Source organism: Lolium perenne, chromosome 1 (assembly GCF_019359855.2).
Source record: "Lolium perenne isolate Kyuss_39 chromosome 1, Kyuss_2.0, whole genome shotgun sequence".
Taxonomy (NCBI): domain Eukaryota; kingdom Viridiplantae; phylum Streptophyta; class Magnoliopsida; order Poales; family Poaceae; genus Lolium; species Lolium perenne.
In genome coordinates this window covers 237,855,818-237,879,279 of record NC_067244.2, presented here as the reverse complement: position 1 = coordinate 237,879,279, position 23,462 = coordinate 237,855,818, and the positions used below count along the sequence as shown (strand labels likewise).

The 23,462-nt window shown below is 43.7% G+C and overlaps 3 protein-coding genes across 8 annotated transcripts; 1 reads left to right on the top strand and 2 right to left on the bottom strand.

Moving 5' to 3' along the window:
* Positions 1-2,172: 2,172 nt before the first annotated feature.
* LOC127324998 (BTB/POZ and MATH domain-containing protein 2-like) lies at positions 2,173-4,714 on the top strand. The gene is made up of 2 exons (XM_051352274.2): positions 2,173-2,525; positions 3,005-4,714. The coding sequence occupies exons 1-2, from the start codon at positions 2,173-2,175 to the stop codon at positions 4,452-4,454; spliced, it is 1,803 nt and encodes a 600-aa protein (XP_051208234.2). The 3' UTR covers positions 4,455-4,714.
* Positions 4,715-5,771: 1,057 nt separating this feature from the next.
* Positions 5,772-9,396, bottom strand: LOC127325015 (uncharacterized). 2 transcript variants are annotated; one of them, XM_051352276.2, is made up of 7 exons: positions 9,247-9,396; positions 8,311-8,469; positions 8,140-8,222; positions 7,740-7,861; positions 7,216-7,380; positions 6,662-6,755; positions 5,772-6,575 (listed from the first exon to the last, which is right to left on the bottom strand). In XM_051352276.2, the coding sequence occupies exons 2-7, from the start codon at positions 8,368-8,370 to the stop codon at positions 6,368-6,370; spliced, it is 732 nt and encodes a 243-aa protein (XP_051208236.1). In that variant the 5' UTR covers positions 8,371-8,469; positions 9,247-9,396; the 3' UTR covers positions 5,772-6,367. The 2 variants fall into 2 exon arrangements, with proteins under 2 accessions (XP_051208236.1, XP_051208235.1); XM_051352275.1 differs by having other exon boundaries at positions 8,351-8,469.
* Positions 9,397-11,940: 2,544 nt separating this feature from the next.
* LOC127325041 (uncharacterized) lies at positions 11,941-16,350 on the bottom strand. Of its 5 annotated transcripts, none has more exons than XM_071824960.1 (7): positions 15,752-16,350; positions 14,828-14,870; positions 14,497-14,611; positions 13,325-14,217; positions 13,173-13,236; positions 12,302-12,345; positions 11,941-12,226 (listed from the first exon to the last, which is right to left on the bottom strand). In XM_071824960.1, the coding sequence occupies exons 1-4, from the start codon at positions 15,950-15,952 to the stop codon at positions 14,142-14,144; spliced, it is 435 nt and encodes a 144-aa protein (XP_071681061.1). In that variant the 5' UTR covers positions 15,953-16,350; the 3' UTR covers positions 11,941-12,226; positions 12,302-12,345; positions 13,173-13,236; positions 13,325-14,141. The 5 variants fall into 5 exon arrangements, with proteins under 5 accessions (XP_071681061.1, XP_071681058.1, XP_071681057.1 ...); XM_071824957.1 differs by having other exon boundaries at positions 11,941-12,345; positions 13,325-13,459; positions 13,950-14,217; XM_071824956.1 differs by having other exon boundaries at positions 11,941-12,345.
* Between the last annotated feature and the right edge of the window lie 7,112 nt (positions 16,351-23,462).

Sequence of the window (23,462 nt, the reverse complement as noted above, 5' to 3'; positions counted from 1 at the left end):
ATTCATCTCTTTTTCTTTTCTTCTGTCTGGATGGGGGGACGATGCCTGCCCATGGGACTTGCTTCCGACATTCTTTGTTGAACGCGCGGATTTTGAAGCCGCAGCCTTGTTCAGCATAGCAAGCTGCTCAACATTTTGCCGCTCGATGGTTTCAAGCAGCTCTCTAACACGCTCTTGTTGTTTCGCCAAAGCCTCTCCGGAAAGCGACTCGCACAGCTCTACTGCAGCCTTAGCAGCTTTTATGGTTTTATCCGGGCTACTGTACTTAGGTTTCTCTACGATGCTCAATGACACAGATGCACTCTTGCCGGCAAGAATTTCCTTACGCAAATCCTGATCTAGATTGCGAGCCTTAAGCCGGTTTTCCGGCATCCTAGCAGCATGAGCGCTAACTGAAGCAAAGCCATGTGCAGCGTTATACTCACGTAGGGTTAGGTTCAGCTCGCGCTGCGCCCGGATGATGTCGGCACCGTTCGCGAGCAGCTTCTGGCGTTGCGCCTCCAGCTCCGCCTGAGCCGCTGTCGGGTCGATGTTCTGCGCGATGGGCGTCGCCAGCACGTTCATCGCCGCTTGAAGTGGCGTCTCCGGTGGTGCGGAAGATGCTCCCGCAGCGCCTGCATCGCGCTCCAGCGGTGGCTTGGCCGGACGGGTCGAAGCCGCACGCCCAGCACCTTCATCCACAGCTTCCTTGCCAGCACGAGCCGCGCCAGCCATCATCACCTCCACGCTGCCGGCGGCGCGGCCAGCACATAGCCACCTTGGCGGGTCCGGCGCCACCAGCACCGGCGAGAGGCACTGGCGCACAGGGACAGTGCCGAAGTAGACGCGGTGGCTGCCGAACTCGATGACGCGGCCGTTCTTGGGGAAGATGCTGCCGTTGGCGAAGCAGCCCGCGTTGTCGTTGATGAAGTCCATGGAGTAGATGCGCTGCACGAGCGCAGACACCGTCCGCTCGCGGACGACGTCAAGGATGCCCGCCCGAATGTGAACTCCAGCAAGCGCCACTTCTTGCCCCACGGTGGGCGCCAACTGTCGCCGTGGTGAACAGACAGATGCCATAGGATGGCTTAAGTTGGGGCCGAATGGGCGCTAGAGGATTCGGGGGAGGGTTTTTGATTAGATTGGATGAACTTCCGAATGCTTTCCTCAAGAACTTAGCCAAGGCCAGAGGTAGACGAAGAAACACACAAGGAAGAACTCTGCTCTAGATCTTTCTCTTCATTGATTTCAACAAGTTACAGGTTATAATTCTCTACTATCTCATCGTCCCGTAATGGGGTGTGCCCCCTCTCCTTATATAGGGGAGAGGGTGGCTTACAGGGGAAGAAACCCTAGGAAACCCTAATGGCATCTTTGAACAGACAAACTACTTTATAAAGCTACTTTAATCATAGGTGACGCTGGTGTCTTCTTTAATCAGGGATGCTGACGTCCTCCGGTTGCTTTTGGCGTCACCTTCCTCTTTGGTGCCAGGGCTTCGTTTAAAGCTATTTTGCATAGCTCATCGTTGTCCTCTAGCTCTGGAGAGAATCTTTGACCAGTCTTGCCGACGTGCTACAGTGCACTTCTTACCGGTAACCCGGTGTCTTCTTAGCTTATTCCGGTATACCCTTCTTAGGGATACCGGTATAGATTGTCTTAGCCAAAAGCTTAACTTCACGCTCCGGAATGAACATTAAACCGGTATCTTGATGGCTCAAACCATCCGGTTTGGTATGCCTTTGGCATACCGGGGGTCATCCCCCCGACATTAGCCGGGTTGACAAGTATTTAGTTCGTTAGACGCCAGCGAGAAAGAAGGGCATGTGGAGGGATACTGGTAGAAGTTGAACTACTATTATTTTTCCCCATGGAAATGTTGTGTGTGCTCGCTGTCGTTTTTATTTACTGCTTGAATCTCAAGTTTGGTAAGCTGACTTATAGTTGTGCAGCTCTGTAACTAGCTCTGTAACTAGCTCTGTAACTCTCTCTAACACAATTAAAAGTAGGCTCACCTGCCTTTTTCATTTAAGAAAATTTCTACAACATACTCCCTCTGGATTTGGTGATCATGGGGGTACATGACGCCCTACCCGAGCCGACCATGGCGCGCGGGTGACGGCCAAATTGGATGGCGGCGCCGCCGCTTGGCCCCCAGCGATGTATAACTTGGCCGCTGCGGGATTCCCATCGATGAGGCAGCGGCAGCACCAGGTGGTGGATGGTGCGCCTGCTGCTGCGATGCGGCGACGGCATGCTGCAACTACCGTACGCGCGCCGTGCGCCGCGAGCCCCGACCCTATGTCTCCTCGCCTCGGCTGGATTTGGCTGGCGAGGGAGCTCCGCCCCGATTTATGCCGCTCCGGCGTGGGACGGCAGGGCACTGCCTCGTTCACTCGATTTGGGCCCGCCATGGCTGCTCCTCCAGCTCCGGTTGAGTCTATTTGGAGATGCGCGTCCGCGCTGCAGGGGCAAGCGGCTTTGGAGAGTGTTAACGGAATATTGGATGCCGTTAGACACGTGTCGAGTAGCCAGGGGGTGCTCACGTACCCCCTGATCACCGGGTTTCATCCGTTTTCTTGTTCAGGATTCTGAAAGACTGATTCTAAACAATCTCGACCCACATAGCAAGAATCAAAACATCATTTCTCCTATGCTCATCGTCGTAAGAAAATCACAAACGATGCACTTGATCCTTTTACACTCTAGCAATTGCTTGGTTGCCGCAATGAGCCATTATATGTCACTTTATCCACAACTATATGTTTCTCATGGGCTATCAAACCAGCTAATTATAGATTATGTGTTTTATGTAAATAATTACCCCAAAAGTTGGTGTTTTGTGAAAAAAAAATCGGAGGGTTGTGGTTCTGTGATAAAAATTCCGCAACTTGTAGTGTAAAGTGATAAAACCTCGGCGAAATAGCATGACTCTTACTGAACAGATAGTACTAACCAAATGATATATATCTGATGGGCCCTTTAGCGCCAAATATTGGGCTTTCCCGATGTGAACCGGGCCCAGCATCAGGAAAACAGGCCGTTTGGTCCATAGACTTCTCTACCTCGACCCCGTCCAGCGCCGCCCGTCTCACCAGGTCCAGCGCCGCCTCCCTTCCATTCCCCGTCCAGCGCCGCCGCCCGCCCGCCCGTCTCACCCCCGTCAAGCGCCGCCGACCGTCTCACCCCCGTGCAGCGTCGCCTCCATTCCCCGTCGAGTGCCGCCCGTCTCACCCCGTCAAGTGCCGCTTCCTTTCCCCTTCCGCGTTCAGCGCCGCCTCCGTCCCCCTTCCAGCGCCGCCTCCGTCCCAGCCCAGCGCCGCTCCGCCTACATTCCCCGTCCAAGTGCACTCTCATTTCTCACCTGCTCGTTTGTTCATCTCGCCATGTCATTCGCAGGCGTGTCCCTGATCCAAGACGGCAAGCTATGGCCTTCCACGTCGGCCATCAGCGACGCCGGCTCTGCCAGTGGGTACCACCTGCTTGTAGTCGAAGGCTACTCGCGCACCAAGGCCGACTTTCTCAACGGCTATGACATCGAATCTCGCTCCTTCAGAGTTGGAGACTATCTCTGGCTTCTCCGGTACTACCCGAATGGCTCGTCGGGCAACGCCGGCTTCATCTCCGTGTCTTTAATCCTTGCTCAGCATGTTACAATGCCCGTAAAGGTGAAGTACGAGTTCAGTTTCATCGACCAGGCCGAGAAACAGGGGCCATCACACATTCGCAAGCGCGGAGCATATGACTTCCGTGTCAAATATGGTGGTTTGTGCTCAACAGAATTTATAAAGACGGAAGCCCTGGAGAATTCAAAGCACCTCAAGAATGATAGTTTCACCATCAGGTGCGATGTCCTCGTCATCGAGGGTGGTGACGCCAAGGGCACCACTTCACCGTTCATCACGGTGCCACCACCGGACATGCACCGTCACTTCACCGATCTCCTGATGGCCAAGGAAGGCACGGACGTCAAATTCAAGGTCGGTACCGAGCCCTTCGCCGCGCACCGATGCATCCTCGCGGCCCGGTCTAGAGTCTTCAAGGCTGAGCTGTTCGGCCCGATGAAAGAGGGCAGCACGGCGACTGCGGAAGCCATAACTGTAGACGACATGGATGCTCGAGTTTTCAGGGCAATGCTTGCGTTCATTTACAGTGACTTGGAGCCAGAGCTGGGGAAGGAGGATGATGAAGGTGTGATGTGGCAGCACCTGCTGAGTGCAGCGGATAGGTATGATCTCCAACGGCTGAAGCTCATATGTGAAGATAAGCTGTGCAGGTTCATCGATGTGAACACCACGACGTCCATCCTGGCTCTAGCTGAGCGCCACAGTTGCAACGGGCTGAAGAAGGCATGCTACGATTTTCTGGGTGCTCCGGGAAAGCTGAAGGCTGTCGCGACCACTGATGGATTTGATCATCTGATCACGAGCTGCCCCTCTGTTATGAAGGAGTTGATTGCCATGCTTGCGCCTTAGTGTTCATATCTTTACATTCCAGTTGTTATCTACCGGTTCAAATTGTGTTTGTGAATTTGCTGAATCTTTATTGGACTTGCCTGTTGTGTAGTCATTATCTTTTGGTTTTCCCCGTGATAGAATGCTTCTGATGAATTGGTAAGTGCTGCATCATCTGTGGTCAGTTTCTCTATTCCTTACTAGTATGTGGTATCGATTTTGTCTCCACATTTTGTTACCTGAATGTTACATTATCTTCAAATTTTAATTTAGAAACAAGGCCCTCATTTTCACTTTTCAGTTAAAATGTCTGATACTCGTCAATTCCATCTCCACAGGCCTAAAGCTCAATAGTTGCAACTGAGGGCATCACATTGTACTGGTTAATTTACTGTTTGTTTCAATTGGTGCGTGGCTGTGTACACTATGAGGAGGAAAACATTTGACAAAAGCAGCTGCAAATTCTTTAAACACAACCTCAAGACTGTACTTGATTGTCTCGTTTACCTAGAGGGAGACGTTGTTTTGATAAAATTCTATATTTACATGAATCGCTCGGCATGTTGTCTCATGATATTAAACCACGCTTTAGAGAACACAAAGCTTTGTAGTTGGTAATAATCTTTCACGAAGGTGCATTTTGCCAATTCTACGAACCACTCCTGTGAAATATGTTTGTATTCCTTGATTATGCTCATCAAGTTTGCAACATGGATCCAGAGTTAAACCCTGAGTGCGGGTGCATTTTCCACGGCCTGTAGCAGGATTTCAAGTTGGCCCGTGGACCGCATAAATCTCATGACATATAAATTCTTGAGATTGTTATATGCTGAAATCCTGGAAGGCTTCTGATAGGATGCTGTCTATTATGAGCAACGGCGAAACTACCAAACTGCAGCAGATAGGGCAAACAAAACGATGAGCAGATTTATCATCTTCTAACAATGGTAATAACTACCCGCAAAAAAAACAATGATAATGATGACTTATAAACAAAGCTTTATCTGGCAGCAATTTAGCTATTGGGTAGTTTAGTTAATAAAAATCAATGATTAAATGTGAGCAACAAAACTGTTTATGATTGCTTGCTTAACCGTTGAAAAGGCCAGAGAGAAATGCATACATACATGTTCCTGAAGCAGGCCATCATGTTTTTTTTTACCAGAAGCATAAATTTGAGGCTCAACAAAATTTGAAACGAATAATGATAGAATCTTGAAAGTCTGAATATAACACACATATGAAATAGATGACGGCTACTAGCAAAGTAGGGTAAGGTGAACATGAGGTCCTTACATTCAACTCAAGCTTTTTAGTAAGTACCACAGCTCTAAAATAAGAGGCTAAAGAGAGAATGTTGCCAGCATCTTCATCAACGATAATTATATCCAGCTGCAAGTACTTCAGCTGGGGAAACTTGCAGGGGTTCTCTAGCAACCCAGGCGTTTGTTAAAGGTTACAATAAGAAATATGCAAGATGAAAACTCAAATAATGACACAACAGATGGGACATCAAACCTTCAATGGAGTAGTAGCTAACAGATGGGACATCAAACCTTCCATTAAGATGAAGGTGCACATCTTTCAGCTCTCGCCATTGTCAATAGAATGCCACTCCCCTCTGTACACGGAAAAGTTTTGAGCTTCTTGGCATCACGTCACACGGTCACAGTATGCAATATGCAAGTGCAGCAGGCAAGACAATATCCTTTCACCTCAGCGATCGGCTTTACACAGCCATGAGCCAACAAACTCTACGATAACCAGCATATCCCTATGATTGTATTTTAGATACAACAATTGCATTTAACAAGCATCTCTATTCAGAAGATACAGCATAGTACAAGATCTAACTGATATAAGCACACTAACTGTATATAAACCGGCCCTGCAGGTCCTGGCGGATTGGAGACTACTCCGTAACGGTCAAACACCTATAGCTTTGGACGCAAGGACGCCGAGGTTTGAGAGTGGGGCTTGATGAAATTCAGCACGAGTGAAGTCAGCTCTCGCTCATTGCCTGTGTACCGATGGTTGGCTCCCGCAACTATGTGCAGCTCGTGGTTTGTGATGTTCGCAGCGAACATCAGGGCGTCTCCTGCTGGGACCGTTTCATCTTTCAAGCCATGGACTGTGAGAACCCTGCAGTTTGGTGCATGGTTTTCTCAAGGCTCGGGCTGTCCATGCCAGTTTATTCAGTCAGGTGTAAGAAAGTACTAGCTTAGAACCTGCAGTCTTTGCTGATGGAGCGGCTCGAAAGGAGGGTGTCGGTGCTCAGCCGATCTCGTAGACTCTCATCTGTAACTCGGTACTCAAATTGCCCTGCATAAGTGCATAACAACGGAAATGTTGCAGTAAGGTAAGCATAGCATGGGACTGTCATCCGCAAAATTAATCTTTCAGCTACAATATTTTGCAGATTTAGTATATGAACATAAGCAGAGACACAGAATAATTATCCAGCCTATGGTTCACATAAGCATGATGGTGCTTACAAGTAACTCGCTAAGCCGTGCAATTTGGTGCATAAATAAGTATGGGTACCAGAAATAAAGGATTGCCTTGGCCATATCTTCATCTTGTTAATTGGTTTCACCAGGTAAAACCTGTCTGCAGACACACTACCAGAATTGCCACGACTATTTTACTTGGAAACCTTGGTAAAATTTCATTGATCCATATACATGTCAAAGGCTCAAGATTTGTAGTTAATTTAACGAAATAAATTTCATGGGAGACTTAGTGAAAATAAATGCCAATATCAAGTGTAGCAAACTTGCACCTTTTTTATTCCTGACATCTATGTATCCATCTTTCTTTATTCTCTGCATGAAGTTCTTCCCCAGTCGCCCATCGATACCTTGCTCTAAGGCAAAGCGGCCAGAAATATTCACAATGGCGGCAACATCATGGTACATTGAAGCATACAAAAGCACAGCATTTCCTCCTAAAAGCCAGAAATAGAAGGCATGAAGTATAGAAAGTGAACTGTCGAAAGTAACATAAATTAAAAAGCATGGGAGGCACGTACATTTACACGAGAAAGACATGATATCAGCATATAATACAGGATGCATCGAATAGTAAGGGATTACTTTCATTTATGCATGAATAAGTTGTAGAGGTTTTTCCACAAGGCAGCAAACACGGGAGACAATAAACAAAGTATGAGTACGTGCGAACTATTGAATTCAAATGCATGTTAACAGGGCTATCACTAGTGTGCAGTATGTACACACAGGAATACAGCAAAAAAGCTTGATATGTATATAAACATCATTTTCATATGACCGAAGGGTTACCTGCCTTTGCTATGACCAACAAGGGCAATTATGTCATACTTCTGTTCTGCGAAGTAAGATACTACAGAGCGCAAGTCATCTGCCTCTTTTCGGTAGTTTCCATATTGGAATACACCCTCGCTTTCCCTGTGGGAGAGATAAAGAGCACCTAATTCAACAATGGTACACAAATCGAATGTAGCAGCCAGCAACAAAGTACTCAAAGGACATTGTGTTATGAATAAAAATTGATGTGAAAAATTATGGGTGTTGCTATCCGCTACTTGCTGAAGAAGTACAAACTGCATGAAGATGCCTATCCCCACCTCAGAAACATTCTAATTCAACGCCAATAGTGAAAGTCTGCATTATGAATGCTATGATGCTACACCATAGCTACTACAATGTTGTCACAAGAAGCTTACCCATTTCCAGCAAAATCAAACCGAAAAACATTAACTCCTTCGCTTGCTAGTGCAGCGGCAAGGTCGACCAAGATACTGTCATCCTGCAAGCCATTACAGAGTAAGACAGTCATATAAAGATGAAAACCAAAAAAAGTGAAAATAAGAATCTTAGACAGCTCAAGTTCATACCTGATTAAATATATGAAAGACATAAACGGTACAGACTTGCCTTTGTAGCTCGGAATCCATGACAGAGGATCACGAGCTCCTTCGAACATGCTTCATGCAATAAACCAACAAGCTTCTCCCCAACTTCGTTCGAAATGAGAATTCTTCGTCCACAAAAAACTGTATACCATACACCACGTTCCAAGTACAAAACAAATTCAGAATACAAAATATAGTCGGCAAATAGGATCAGAGGGATCCTTAATATTTGAACTAAACCACGACACTTATTATGGATTAGAGGGAGTACTATATTACAAAGTATAAGTTGATTCTTTGACAGTGAAATAGCAAGCCAATCAGATGCATATGATCCTTGTCATGATTGTCAGTAGATAATCTGAAAAAACCTGTTATAGGTGGTCAACTAAGACGCACATGTGCATGTCTGGAAACAAATATGGATGTCATGAAAAATACATTCTTCTGCTCTTCAGCAAACTAGTGACGCGAATGTTCAACTACGCGAACTCCAACTTGGCGAGCTACAGCCTCCTAAAGCTCCTCATAAAATCATCTAATTAAGAGTAAACATCACAAAATCACAAAATTCTAAAAATATATCTAGTTTTCATAGATGAGATCACATTATGGTCAGACTGAATCCACTGCACAACCTGACATTTCCTCGAAGAGCCCCTACTGTCTAAAACCTAGAGACCTGGCCAAATTACCACATAGACATTCGGATGCTAGCGGAGATAGTAAAATACGTATCCATATAAACCCGAAGAGGTATAATTAATCACCCAAACTCCGAATTTTGGACTAGGCGTGTGGAATTTCCGGATCTCGTTCTACACCGGTCCGGGTCGAAAGAAGCCTAGCTACTGTGACCAATACAGGAAGGATCCACCCGAAACCCTAGCCAGAGAGAGAGAGGAGAGAGCTTTGCACCTGGGGACTGCGGGGATTTCTCCGGAGGCATGGATAGGCAGGGGACGGCGGGCGCCGGCGAGATACACAGCCGGAGACGGGAGTCAAGCTGGACCGCGCTGAGCTTGCTTGCCTCACTCCGTGCAGTGCCGCGATGGGCTTGGAATGGGCTTCCTCGCTTCCACACGGCCCAGCTATTTTTGTCTAAACGACATTTTTCTTTGGACAAGTGCTGGGCGCTGGGCGTCCCTCGGGGGACCAGCCGGGGTGCTGACCATTTGTTTTCTGACTTTAAAATTCCGCATTTGCACCATGTACCACTTTTGATTTAGTGTAGCAAACACGAAATGAAAGAAAAGAGTGAGCTCGGTAGAGACCTTGTTGAAGACCTCATAACAAAATTTGTGTTATCGCAGCAAAATCGATATCGTCGAAGACATCGTCAGAGATCCTATAGCAAACATATAGTGAAATTGTAGCAAAATGTCGGAAATTTGTAGAAAAAAATATTTATGTGTTGCAAATCCACATAAGAGAGACCTCGTTGGAGACATAGCCGGAGACCTGGTAGCAAAAAAATTATGCTTTTGTAGTAACATTGCACAATGGTTGTAGCAAACAATTTATTGTATTTTAACATCATAACACCACCACTACCACCATCGACGAAGATCCGACTGGAGACCTCACTGACCACTGCCTACATCACCTCCGGCAACCGACGTCTACTCCTTGCAGCACATTCGCCCCCTCCAACATCACAACCGCTCATCGGCGGTAACACCGCCATCCTCTCCTTGCAGCACATCCGCCCACCTACGAGAGCATAGCCGCTCACCAACAGGAGCACCGCCACCAACCGATAGTACCACTACTGACCACCCTATGGAAGAACCCCTTCCCATCGAAGGTAGCACTGCCTCCCTTTGTTGGCAGCATAAAAGCGGTGTTCACAGGAGCTAGGTTTCTTGCCTCTGTCGCGGCCTCCAGGGACGGTAGATGCCAGGGGAGTTAGGACTTCGATCCTTCACCACGGCCTCCATCTTCGGCAGCGACTAGCTCATGGGCAGCGGTGGGACACCGACAGTAGCATCGATGTCTGATAGCGTCAGCAGCTACCCCACCTCACAATCCCGCTCGACCACTTCTCTCCGTGCCCGTCGTCGGCCTAGCCCATCGCTATCGCGCCAACTTCCTTCAATGCCCGCGAGGCGGAGATCCTCACGCTCGCTGCCGATGTGACGCACAACAACTCCACCTCCACGTCGTGATCCCCAGGGTTGATGTCAGCTAACTGAGAAATCATAAATTGGATTAGAAATTCGTATTTTAAAATGTGTCACTCTCTGGCTGGGAGTATTATCGTGTGGTTCCTATCTAAACGTATCTTATCAGATCATGCACACGCTGATGAATCTGAAAGTTTCGGAATAAAAATAAAATAAAAAGACTAAAGTGGTTCCTTATTCTGCCATCCAGAATACGTTTTTTGCTTCATCGTCGCGCTTCCTCGTCCATCGTCCACATGGGCCAGGCCCAATGAAACCTGCAGTTCTTCGGTTGTAAGTTTCGCTAGCTTTGCAATCACTCCCGTCCTTCGTCCGCCCGCATCGTCAACGCGCATTACCTTGGCCTCCTTGCCCTCTCCATCCCTCTACACACTTGATCCCAGACCTAGGTCTGTTCCCGGCCGCCACCACCTAAATCCTGGACACATGCCCCTCGCCCCTGACGATGGAGGTGGAGAACTGGAGACGGCGATGCCCAATCCCGCGAACGGATCCGGGAAGGGCGTGGAGACTGGAGACGCATGCCGCGGAGCTGGATGAGGTTGTGGGCAGCGATATCCATAGGTTGCTCGAGAGTCGAGACCCGCACTCGGCCGCGTCGTCCACCAAAGGATCCGTGGACACCGCGACGTCTCCTCCCACCGATTCCTCCTCCATTGGTTCCATGGCCGCCACCTCCGTAGTCTCAAGCTCTGCGATGAGATCGGATCCGCCCACGATGCTTCATTCGTCGCTACCTCCAGGGCAAACCCTGTTCCCCCCCCCCCCCCCCCCCCTACACGTCCACGTCCACCAGATCTTCACCGAGGAGAGATAGGGACGGGAAGTGGGAAGGTGAGGACGGCTCCTCGGGCTGAGGGAGAGCGTGGTGCCCGGTGGATTGTGACCGTTTCCTCGATGCCCTCCTCGGACCAGTGCAACGGGATGTGCTATGTTCTACTCTGCCTCTGGATAATCTGGCGTCCCTGCAGTAGCTGATTGATTATTCCGGATTTCAGGCACTACGTCACGTGCCCAGACTGGAGGCACCAAAAAGTGCCGGCAAAACCACTAAAAGTGCCAGAAAAAAGTTTTTAAGGCACAGAAAAAAGTGTTGCATTTACTGCAGTCGTTAAAAACTATTGCTGGCATTTCAGGAAAAGTGCCGGCAAAAATATTTACATGCACATTAAAAAGTGCCGGCATATGGAATTGCTGGCACTTTTCAAATATGCCTGTAAATATTTTTGCAGGCATTTTTCAGCAGTGCCACAAATTACTTTTGGAGGCACAGTTGAGTGATGCCAACGATTTAATTTGCAGGCATGTTCAAAAGTGCCAGGAATATGAATTCAAGGCATTCGTCACAGTGCCAGCAAATTAAATTCAAGGCGCATTCATAGTGACTCCAAATGAAAATTGAGGCACCAAATTCTCCAACAAAATATAACAATCAGGACAATATAATATTATTCAACAAACATGATCCAACATGATCCATCAATACACTGTAATGTTTAACCTTAACATGTTCTGCAACCAACGTTGCAAAACACAATGTCATGCATCTAAGTTACATTGATCTTCGACAAATATTGACTATCCTCTACTTGGCTATCCTGTACCTGCTTATCTGATTTGGTCTTCCTCTTCCTCTTCTTACTGTCAGCATTTGCTTCCTTGATTTTTTTTCTTCCTCTTCATACTTGCTCAGATGATCAACTGAAGTACTACTGTGCATTAAGAACATATGATCTCTAAGTTATCTATTATCTACTAATAACTACTGGATGCCAAACAGTCCATACCTAAAACTAAAACAACAGAGCTCAATAATTCGTGTGACAACAATCTACAGAAAGAAGAGATACACAGGTAAGTGGATACTGCATAGAAGTTCGGAATGTACATAATGCGTCTGCTGAAAACCTTGTATTCATAAGAGTGCCTGAAGGGTCATCATAGCTGGTGAGCTTACCACCATTAAGGAAAAATGCCACACTAGCGAAACATCGGATGCTGTGTTTCACCATTAAGAAAGCATACCATACTATAGTGAACACTCTAAAGGCATCAGATGTTGTGTTTTCACCATTAAGAAATGATACCATACTATAGTGATTAGTGAAACACTCTAAAGGCAAAATTTTGTGAGCTGGTATGTTTTGCAAAAAAATAATGCCGTGTGTCCACCTTACAACCTAAGGAAACATTTTGTAGGAGGCTTCTCAACAAATGGAGGTTTCATACAAAGGAAAAGTGGCCATAATTTTTTTACAGAACTAACGAAATTCTAGTTAGAATGGCTTGTATTATATGTGTTTCGTGAAGGCACAGTCAATATTATTTTACTACATATTGCTTCTATTACACGGAAAATGGAAATCATGATTGCAGATCCTTCGTAACTGCAATTAACTGCTTCTATTACTATTAGACAGAAACCAAACATGGTGCCCATTTTCCCTCGACGAGGTAAAGGAAAATAAGTGAAATCCAACAGTAATAAACATGGTGAATACATTACTCAAAACTACATGTATCCAGTAAAAAGAACCATCAATATACCAGAGTAACCAAACACATACTGCAGTGCACTACAATTCTATCAAGAAGCTATGACAGGAAAATGTTTACTTGTTAAGAAAATGGAAGGTGGATTGCAAAAAAGTTATTAACCTTAACAGTAGCGTTAACTGAGTAACAAAGCCCAGTATATTCTCACGATCCGTGGACTTGTCAGCTTCCAGAATTGTTTGCATACAGAAAGGAAAAAATGTTAGTTATCGGAAAAAAGGAGAGTCAGTGCTCAGCTACTAGCATCCACATACCAGGATCAATAGGTGACAGGCTTTCGAAACAAAGTTCTTGAAGTGAATGCTTGCGACCTGTCTCACAGCAATATCACAATTTCCATCAACGATGATCTGTAACAATCTCACCAGATGTTGTTGAACTTACTGAATCTGCAGCAACCACAGGAACCTCAGTATAAGGGTCCGAAGTAATAACATTAAGATTAAAATGTATACGCAATTATACTATTATCAGCTGTAATGATAGGTTCAAATTATTGTTAACACATATAGTAGTATTTGGTATAAATTATAATATATAACAAAAGAACAAACAAATATGAATTTGGGAAATACAGTAACTCGCTCAATATGTGAAAACTATAGGCAAACAAACTTACAATACAGATTTGTTACGGCAAAAGAAATTGATTTGTCTGTTTCGCACAAAGATTAGTTCAAGTGAGTTCTTTTTCACAACTATGAACATTACATTCAAATGTTCTCCAAAACATCAAGTTCAATTGCATATAATGTAAACAAGTGTTGTCCAAGTAATGCATTGCACTCTAGTGTAGTTTCTACAAATACAATGATATAGCAAACAACTCCTTCCACTCACGAAAGTTGGCTGAGAAACTCTCTTTACAAAAAAAATCACCTGATTGAAAGCGTGGAGAGAGATATATAGCTAAAAGAACGCTCAGCTCCAACAATTTTACAATCTGTAAAAACATTTGACAACATCCTTGCACTAAACTTATGATATTATGAAATTATGTTAAAAAGAAAGGGAGCAAACAAGCACCTCTGTGTTGCACATATATTCATCAAAATAAGCTTACTCTGATGCTTATATACCCTTCAGTACACGAGTTGGAGCAAATAATAGCATCTTGGTTGAGTGGTTCAGACGACAAACAAACAACCTGTACTGGGCAAACAATTCAAGGATTACGTGCCTGTTAAATCCTCTTGACTTACGGATGTAACATCAGAAACTTCTTCGAGGCAAATTGAAGATACACAGACAAATATGAAAGCAGCAACATCTGAGAACAAAAAACGAGGAAGCTTTGGTACAACAGCAAGCGTTCTTATAGTAACAGAGTTCAGCTAACTACCAGGTCTCAGCTAAATAGCAGTACAAAGAGGGCTAAGAGGACCCGAGCAGATGATGGCAAGATGGATAGCTTGCTAAGGATCACCTGTAGTATTGAAGGCAAGTTATTACTGAATAAATTACATTGTTTGGTGGGACAAGTTCAATTGGAAATGCATGTGCTTCTGACTTCTGTCTTGTGGTAAGCACGCTCCTAGATTCTGAAACAACACTCAGACACAAATGAGTTCCATGAGATAGATGGCATGTTGAGGATATGCATAATTCCTCAAACCTTAATTTATCAATGAGTAACAAGGTACTACGAAGGCAGACAGAGATGTAGCAACAAGCAGCACTTTACATGAAGAGCATAGGCTTAGAAATACAGGAAAGGCCACAAGTAAACTGAAAATGGGAAGGAAATACAGGCTGACTTGCAGTGCTCCGAGAACTTGTCCAACCCATCCACTCCTCCGTCTGCTCAAGAAAGAATGCATCAGAATCAAAACAAATATTCGGTTTAAGCAATGATGCAACACACTTGAAAAAATATACAGTACTCTGGATGACTAGAAGTCAACAGGAAACAGTTAACTGTGTAGTTTGCTTTGAGTGATACAGGTATTCCAAAAGTTAATGTTTCCCTGAATGCTGAAACGGATGGGGAGCCTGAGTTTGATATCAGTGATGAAGATATTTTGCAATTCGACACTTCCAGTGTGTCTGTTATAGTTATATTGACCAAGGTCTGTGTGTTTATTTTCCCTTTGAGTAACTTTTATGCATCTGTGCCAAGAAGGAATAATTGATATGTTTAGAAATGTCGTGGCATTAATCAGAATGGACAGGAACATGATGGTCATCCAAAGTTAGGTCTATTTTTTATAGTTCACTTAAATCAATGATCCAGCACCTGTCAAGTAAATGTTTAACACTGTCAAGTAAATGCTCATTCAAAATCAGAGACGTGAAGTCTTTACAACTCTGAAATCCATTAGTCCATTACCTCTTCATCTACCTTAAGCCTGGTCAAGCACCTCAATTATTGGATGTTGCAGACTACAGTCCATTCTCTTCTTATTACTAGGTATGAGATGAGATTGTGCCTCATATCAAAATCATATTCATGGCAACTACAAATTCGACAATGAGATCACACCATTTGAACATAAATACATATCAATGGTGGGTATGGGCATTTTAACAAACATATCGTGGGCAACAATTATCCCGAAATCAGAGTTGAATGGATCAACAATGAAGTGCACGATAGGGGCTAGATTTGAAGACTAATCCATGAATGCAACTGAACATCAAATTCCAAACACATTAGCGAAAAAATAGGAGAGTGAACTCACCAGATGATGCATGCCCTTCATCGTCGATGGAAACGGACGGCGCTCGTGGGCTGATTCGCAGATCCATGTGGACAACGCCGTGTGCCTCCACCAGCGAGGCTCGCCGACGATGTGATGCGCACGCCAGCCAGCACCCGCACGTCGGCGAGGATCTGCTCGACCTCCACGCTCGCCGGCGACGGTGTTCACCTCGACCTTCATGCACGCGGTCTGGTCGGCGATGCTTGATGGGAAAACGTTGGTTGTCGACGAGGAGGCCCTGGATGTCGTGGTCCCTGGCGATGATGCAGTCCTCGAGGGCGACCACGGCGGGGTGCAGCGCGGGGCCCCGCCCGCGCGGGATGGGGAGGAGGGCGTCGTCCAGGGAGAAGCAGGAGGAGCGGCCGCGCGGTACGGCTGCGGCGACCGTGCCTAACCCCACGCTTAGGGTTAGCCGCGGCGCCACGCTCAGGGGCCGAAAGGCCGGGCGTGGGTAGGGATCCGGTGGAGGGGCATAAGACGAAGCTCGCTCAGTGCGTGGAGGCGGCGGATGCGGCCGGCGTTGGACGACACGGCGGCGAGCGATGGCGGCGTATCAGGGACCGAGGAGTGAGAACGAAGGGTTGGTTCGGGTCAGTGAAATCGATTCGAATTTTGCATTTAGGCCCTTCAATTTGGGGCGGGGAGGGGGTGGCTTACCGGCACTTTTTACCAAATGCCAGTATACAACAGCGGTGTTTTTAGAAAACTGCCGCGAAAAAGTTCTGGCACTTTGGTAAACTGCCGATAATAATCATACATCGATGGCGCTTCCAACAAAATGCCGATAATTAGGTGATAATTTGAGGCACTAATTAAAAAGTGCCCCTAATCGCTAGTACAGCGGCATATCTGTAAACTGCCGGCAAGAAAAGTGCCGGCAATACCGGCATGTGAGGTAGTGAGGTTTGGACGCAACTGATCGACGAGCATCAAATGGTGGATTTCTTTGCCCACAACACCCAAACGACATGGTAAAAACACTCTAACTAGAATTCCAATTTTATTCATAATCTAATCCGTTCACACATTCTTGGTTTCTTGGGTTGCTAAGCATTAACCTTCAGCATTTGTTGTGCATCTACACCGAATTCACTGTATTCACAACCTCCGAATTCACTGTATTCACTGTACATAAAGAATGGGATTACGGGTGTTGACTCGCTGATTATGTTTAATTGCCAGTAACTCAGGAAAAGAAGTAGGATAGGCCGGTTGCTTGAACCTGGCTCGCACAACTGCACTGTGTTCTTTGCCAGAAGAAGGTCATGGTTGTATTAAGGTGTGTAGTCAAACCCTTTCTACATGCACTTATTGTTATGATGCATTGAATAAATATATGCATTTTGGGTGTTGATACCAAAGAATGATCTAGGAGCTTGAATCGACTGCTTATGAATGACCAGAAAACAAATATGCAAGATAGTTGTTGTCTTGAGAGCTTTGACTGCTAATTTTTACAACCTGCTAATCTTTCCTTTTGTTAGAAAATATTAAGTGGAGTGCCTGCGAGAAATATATGCATGCAGTTTCTTTTCTTCAAATATGTATATTTGTGGTTTTCTATTTTTTTATATCTTTGAAATGCAGCTCTGTCATTAAATTATCTAATATTCAGTTGCTTCACGGCAATAGAAATAACCAGCAAAAAACTTCAACTGATTAATCATTGAAATGCTTCTTTCCTTCTGTTAGCAAATATAAAGTGGAGTGCCTGTGAGATATATTATATATATGCATGCAATTTCTTTTGTTGAAATATGTATATTTGTGTTTTTATATCTTTGAAATGAAGCTCAGTGGATTTGCGGAAGCATAAATGAAGAAGATAAATGAAACGAAGAAATCTGGGGATGTCCATGCCGTGTGTGGCAACGAGGAGCGAATCGACCAGCTGCGTGGGCCCGGCCGACGCCTTGGCACACGGTCGGTAACAACGAGTGCGGCGTAGGACGGGGCGAAATATGTCAGCATGTAGGAATAAGTTGCCGCTATTGGTAACACAATTAACTGTCCTATCGATGATGTGTCCCTTCTTGGCTTTGGTAGTATGAAGAAAAGTAGAATTGGTAGTCATGAAACTCACATGAATAATAATTACAGAGAGTAGTATGTCAACAAAATCCAGTGGCGCCATTTTAATTGCCTTTATGTGGGTTAGGAGCAGAGTTGTTACTATATGTGGCAATACTAGGCATTTCCTATTAAATCAGAGATTTTTTTTCCTTTGTCTCCAACAGAAAAGTAGGTGCCCGGATTTTATTGATTGGTTCATTCAAATAGATACATGGTCCAGTTCAGCTGAAAAATTAAATTTATGCTTTGCAGGATGGTAGGTGGAGGTCATTGAAAGAATAAAGGGATGATCCTTCTGCTTATTCAGGTTTTGACCTTGGAGAATCCAAGGCCACCCCAGACAGTCAGGCATCAAAGACTATTTAGAACATTCCACTTAATGATCCTGCAGATACATCTGAAAAGGCATTGTAACTTCTTATCTTGTGCCAGCTAGGTTTCATTTTGTTTCAACTACAAAATGCTCATATTAGTATTTAGCTTCTTGAAACAAGCAAATATTATCCTAGACTAAATAGCAATTATGAATAGAAAATCTGATATTGTTATATTGTCATGTATAGGGATGGATGTTGTTATTTGACTCTGATATTCTGGTCATTCAAGAAACTTATACTGAAACTTTTGTAGTACAATATCAATGGGCCGAGCTTACCAAATATAATAGATGTGAAAGCTAATATTTTCTTAGTATAATATTTATAAGAAAAATGGCTGACATAGTGGCATACCTTGTCCTTTTAACATGATGTGTAAACTTGGTCAGGGGGCAATTCGTTGTGTGGTGCAGCTTCAATGTCCTATACTCTCAACACCTTGGCTATGCCATCAGAAGCAGTTCAGCTGAAATGGATGCGCTTCCCTCAAAATGACAGATTTATCAGAAGGTAATGAAGAAAAGGCTGTAAACAATTATTTCGCTGAACTTTCAAGCCAAGCAAACTGAGCATGAGAATTATTTGATTGTGTATATTTTTTTCCTGGTAGATTTATTAATCGAGATGGCACATTGATTACATATTCTTACTGGAATATAAGATTTAATATGTTTCCAGAAATATAAAACACATGCCTTACTTAACATCTAGGAATATTTTTTGCATACTAATGGATTTCTTGTTTTCCCGTTTATCATCAGAGGTCATGCACACCATTAAGTATATCATCATGATCGACAAGTAATTTTCAGTTTTGGGTGTGGAGATGTCCTTCCACCTGATGACTTACCATATGGATTCCATTTGTCTATGGTGTGGAGACAAGATATGGAAGTACATTTCCCTTGGTACACTCTGGGCCGTCTGAAGTAAAATAGCATCCACATATTATCTTTGCTATTCTCCAGTATGTTTTGTAGATTTGAACTAGAAGTTATCTTTGCTGGTTATTTCCTAATTTCATGCATAAAGCCTTTTAATATTCTTTTTGTCATAAAAAAAAGTGTAATCAAATTTCTTGTGGTAGATTTACACTATTTGTTTTACATTTCTATCCTCACTGTTATTGACTAATCTCTTTGAAATTTTCAAGAATTATCCTCCATTGATAGAATTCTCAGTATATGGCATGTAGATTTGGTTGATGAACTACTTTCTTCATAGATTCTGTATTATGCACATCTTCTTACTTTGTTAATTGTTGCATGCAAATGATAATGGAATTGTGGGGGAGAATTTTTGAGAATTGTGTGTACAAAGGTTTGAGGGGACTGCAGAGAGATAGTGAGGGATGACATAGAGAATCTGCTACATTTGTACAACTTGTTTGAGGAGAAAGAGAGTGGGCGTGGATAGATTGCAGCTGATGTTGCTTTGATTGCGTCCTATTGATTGTTTGGGAGCAGCCATTTGAGAGGGGCGAGATGCTATTTTGCATTTTTGCATACAACTTTTTTGTATATATGTTGTGCTGGAAAGTGAGTGCGAGAGGTGGTAGTTATAAGAAGTCAAACAAATATTTGTGAGATTTTGTGACTAAGTTTGAGTGCATAGCCTTCAACCTGTTCATCTTTTCTCACCTGGCTGGTACATGTGGAGTAGGAGTTCTGGCAAAGGAAATAGCTATATTTATGAGATGCTTCCCGCAATACACTGTAGTGCTTCCCGCAATACACTATATTCATTCAAGGTCAAGAGCTAGCCATGTGATTCCATCTATCGTGCAAGCAAAGCAGCTGGATCCATAATCATGTATGGTACAAGATACCTGATGGCTAGCTAAAGATCACCTGATGGAATAAAGAGTTTCAACATTAAATAAAATGTGACGTACATATAGATAAGTGAAGTGCTTTTGCATTTTATATGTCCATGCAGTTATTTGCTTCCGTACAGTATAATATTGTTTTCTGTAAATATTCACAAGTAGCACTCTTTTTTGTTTACCTCCCTAACCATGCATATATTAATTACCCACTCTAACCCCATGTTATAATACAGCGGAGAAGTTCTGAACCTTCTATTTTGTGAAGATTAGTTTAGAGCTGAGATATAACATGTATTTACCAAAGATAGTTTCTCGGATCATACCACCTACAACTCCTTGAGTGGGAAGGTTTTTTTTCATGGCGAGAACAACTTGATTTGGTTGTTAATTAGGCCATCCGACTTATATTCCCTGGTTTTGTCCAAGATATGCATACTCTAATTGCGGCACTCTGTTGTGGTGCTGGTCGACTGTGCCTGCTCGTCGCCGACTGGTCTGAGTGGCACTACGGCCGCGGTATGAAAGCTCCTCTGGTGTGTCTATGTTCCTCAACATTTTTCATTGATGCCCGCCTTGATGTCGCTGGATACATGTCATTTCTTGGTCGTGCCTGATTGAAATTATATTAATATTAAAGCATGTGAATTTGTCATGTATTATTTGAGTCCCATGTTTAATGAATTTTATGAATGTATAAACACAGTACCTCTTACTCCTCACTTTATTTGTTTCAGCAATTTCTCCGGTTCATGCTACTTATTTTATGAAATCTTCTTTTGCTATTACACCATGTGTTGTGTCACTAAGTCTCAGATTATAGCCTTCCCATGCAGTATCATTATGATGTATCCCGTGGAGTATCATTATGCAGTATATGCAAAATTCATCGTTTTTTCCGCCTCAACCAACTTGCTTCACTTGTGATCGTAGTTTCCTCTGTCCTCTTTCATTTTCACCAGCGACAAGTGACCTGACAAGTAATGATACTGCAAATCATATATTATTGCACCACTAGAAGATTAATTCAGTGATCACAGAACCTACCATAGCTTCTTTCAGATACAGTAATTCAGTTTGGAACACTAGAAGCTTAATTTAGTTTGAAACATCAACCATGTTTCCTGTGCAACCTCTTTCATGCAAACACATATTATCAGGAGTCATATTTTGAATTCTTGGCAATAAATTGAGCTACATGGAGTAGCAGAGTAAATACCTTGAACCTCAGTTGCTTTTAAGTTTTGCTATGCCCTCCAAGTTAAGATGTGGTTATAGGGAAAGAACACCATTGCTTCACGGGATGAATCTTTTAGTCAAACTAGATCTAGAGCTAGAGCCTCGACATAATCATTGTGTTACTTGTTGTCTATGAGAGTTGGTTATTTGTTTCACAGCATACATTATCTGAACCCTTTGCATGATCTATGAGAGTTGGTTACTTGTTGTCTACCATACTTAGCGTGAACCTTATAAAACATGGCAAGTGTTCGATAGTCCTAATGATCAATTACTCTAGCCTGAATAACCATTGTGTTAGTCATTCGTATTTAACTATGCTAAATGGGGTGTTTTAATGTGGAAAAATGTACATTCATAATATGTTGCTGGTTTTGGACAAAGATAGTTTAGAAAAGATATATTGACTGCTGTTTATGGGATCCTAATTCTTCCTAATGGTTCAGACAGATACCTGACTAATGGCAATGGAGAAGTGGTTCGGACAAATCTTCTTGCTGACCAACAAAAACTGTTCCACCTATATTGGGATATTCTAACAACCTAAGCATCCTTGGAGTACTCGATCAAAAAGTGCAGGATTTGTTTGTATACCCAGTTTGTTCTAGCCATGGACGCTGAACAATCAATGTGCATCATAGGGTGTGCCTGTCAGAGTTCTGACAGAGAAGTTCAGAAACTGCAAATAATAAGACATCTCATGGAAGGTCGCGTGAGTACATAGATGTGAAGGAAAATATGTTGAGTATATTGGGCCTGATACCATAAAACCCGTTTTGGGTCCTTGGTATTGCAGCTTGTTTGCACCACTAGGTTCTTGGTTATACTGCGACGAGATATATGAAATTGTTGTTAACATGTGTTATTTAAGGCTTATCTTTCGGCATCCAATGGTTTTTCCGATAACGTGTGTTAATTATTTAACATGTTGAGCTGACATGTAGACCAAATCCAAAGTGCAATAATACAATATTGAAATTTGGTACTCGGTTTAGTTTGAAGCACATTGTTGAAGACTTGCACAAAGTATCAATATAGAAATTTCATGTTAGATGTTCCAATAGTTAGACCAACTATATAGAAGTAACAAAATCCTAATTTTACACAATATTAATACTTGAGCTGCTCGGGTTAGCTCCAACAGGGAGGAGGCTGCATTGTGCAGGAAATGAACACACTGGCCGTGACTGCAGATCCAGTGGAGACAACTCCGCCACTTTGGTCGTAGGCCTATCGATAACCTCTTCCTGTGAGTGTGAGCATTGTCGATGAGCGGCGGAGAAGAATAGGGGCATGCTGTTGGGGCGAGGTAATGCTGGCAGAGGCGGGCAGAGGCCGCTCGTTGAGGCCAGCAACACGGAGGTAGGAGTGTGGGTGGTATGGTCGGCAGCGGTGGGGAGGCAGGGGACGGACTCTTGATTACAGAGGAGAGCAGAGTGCGCGGAGGTAGAGAATGAGGAGCTAGGTGATAAGGTGGTCATGGATTTTAACTAATGCCATGTGAATGGACCGTTTACGAGAGATATGAATGAGGAATGATGATGGTATTTTATAATAGACAGTTGTATGCATTGCATGAAATTTTTGATATAGTTTTGTATACACTATCTATATAATACTTTCTTATTAAAAATATTGTCGTTTTATAGAAAATAAGATGCACTATACTTTTTTTCTTGTTGTTTTGCATGTTGTGTTCTGATTTAAGATTGTTACAGTTTTTGGAATTGATTTAAGATAAAAAAACTAATCTTATTATTGACGTGCTTATAAAATGAAAAAAAAACTAATCTTATTATTGATGTGCTTATAAAATGAAAGTTTCGCTAATTGACTTAAGCAAAGTGGCTAACATGGTTGCAAATCGGTAGAATGCACATTATAGAAGAGACAGGAGTTGTAAAATGACACTGATAGAACACATGTTGCTGGTACTTAAAGGGGTCATGAGGAGGGATAAAAATGGCAACATAGCGTTGGATCAAATACTACAAATCATTGTTTGTGGCACCCAACAAAATGAAATCAGGTCTCTTCATGTATTGTTTTTCCGTGACAACGCACGGGCATTTTAACTAGTAAAAATAAAAGGACATATCCGGAGAAGAAAAGAACGCCGAAGGAATGAACAAAATGACCTGGCTCCTGTCGTCGTCTTCGTCCACCAGTCAACACT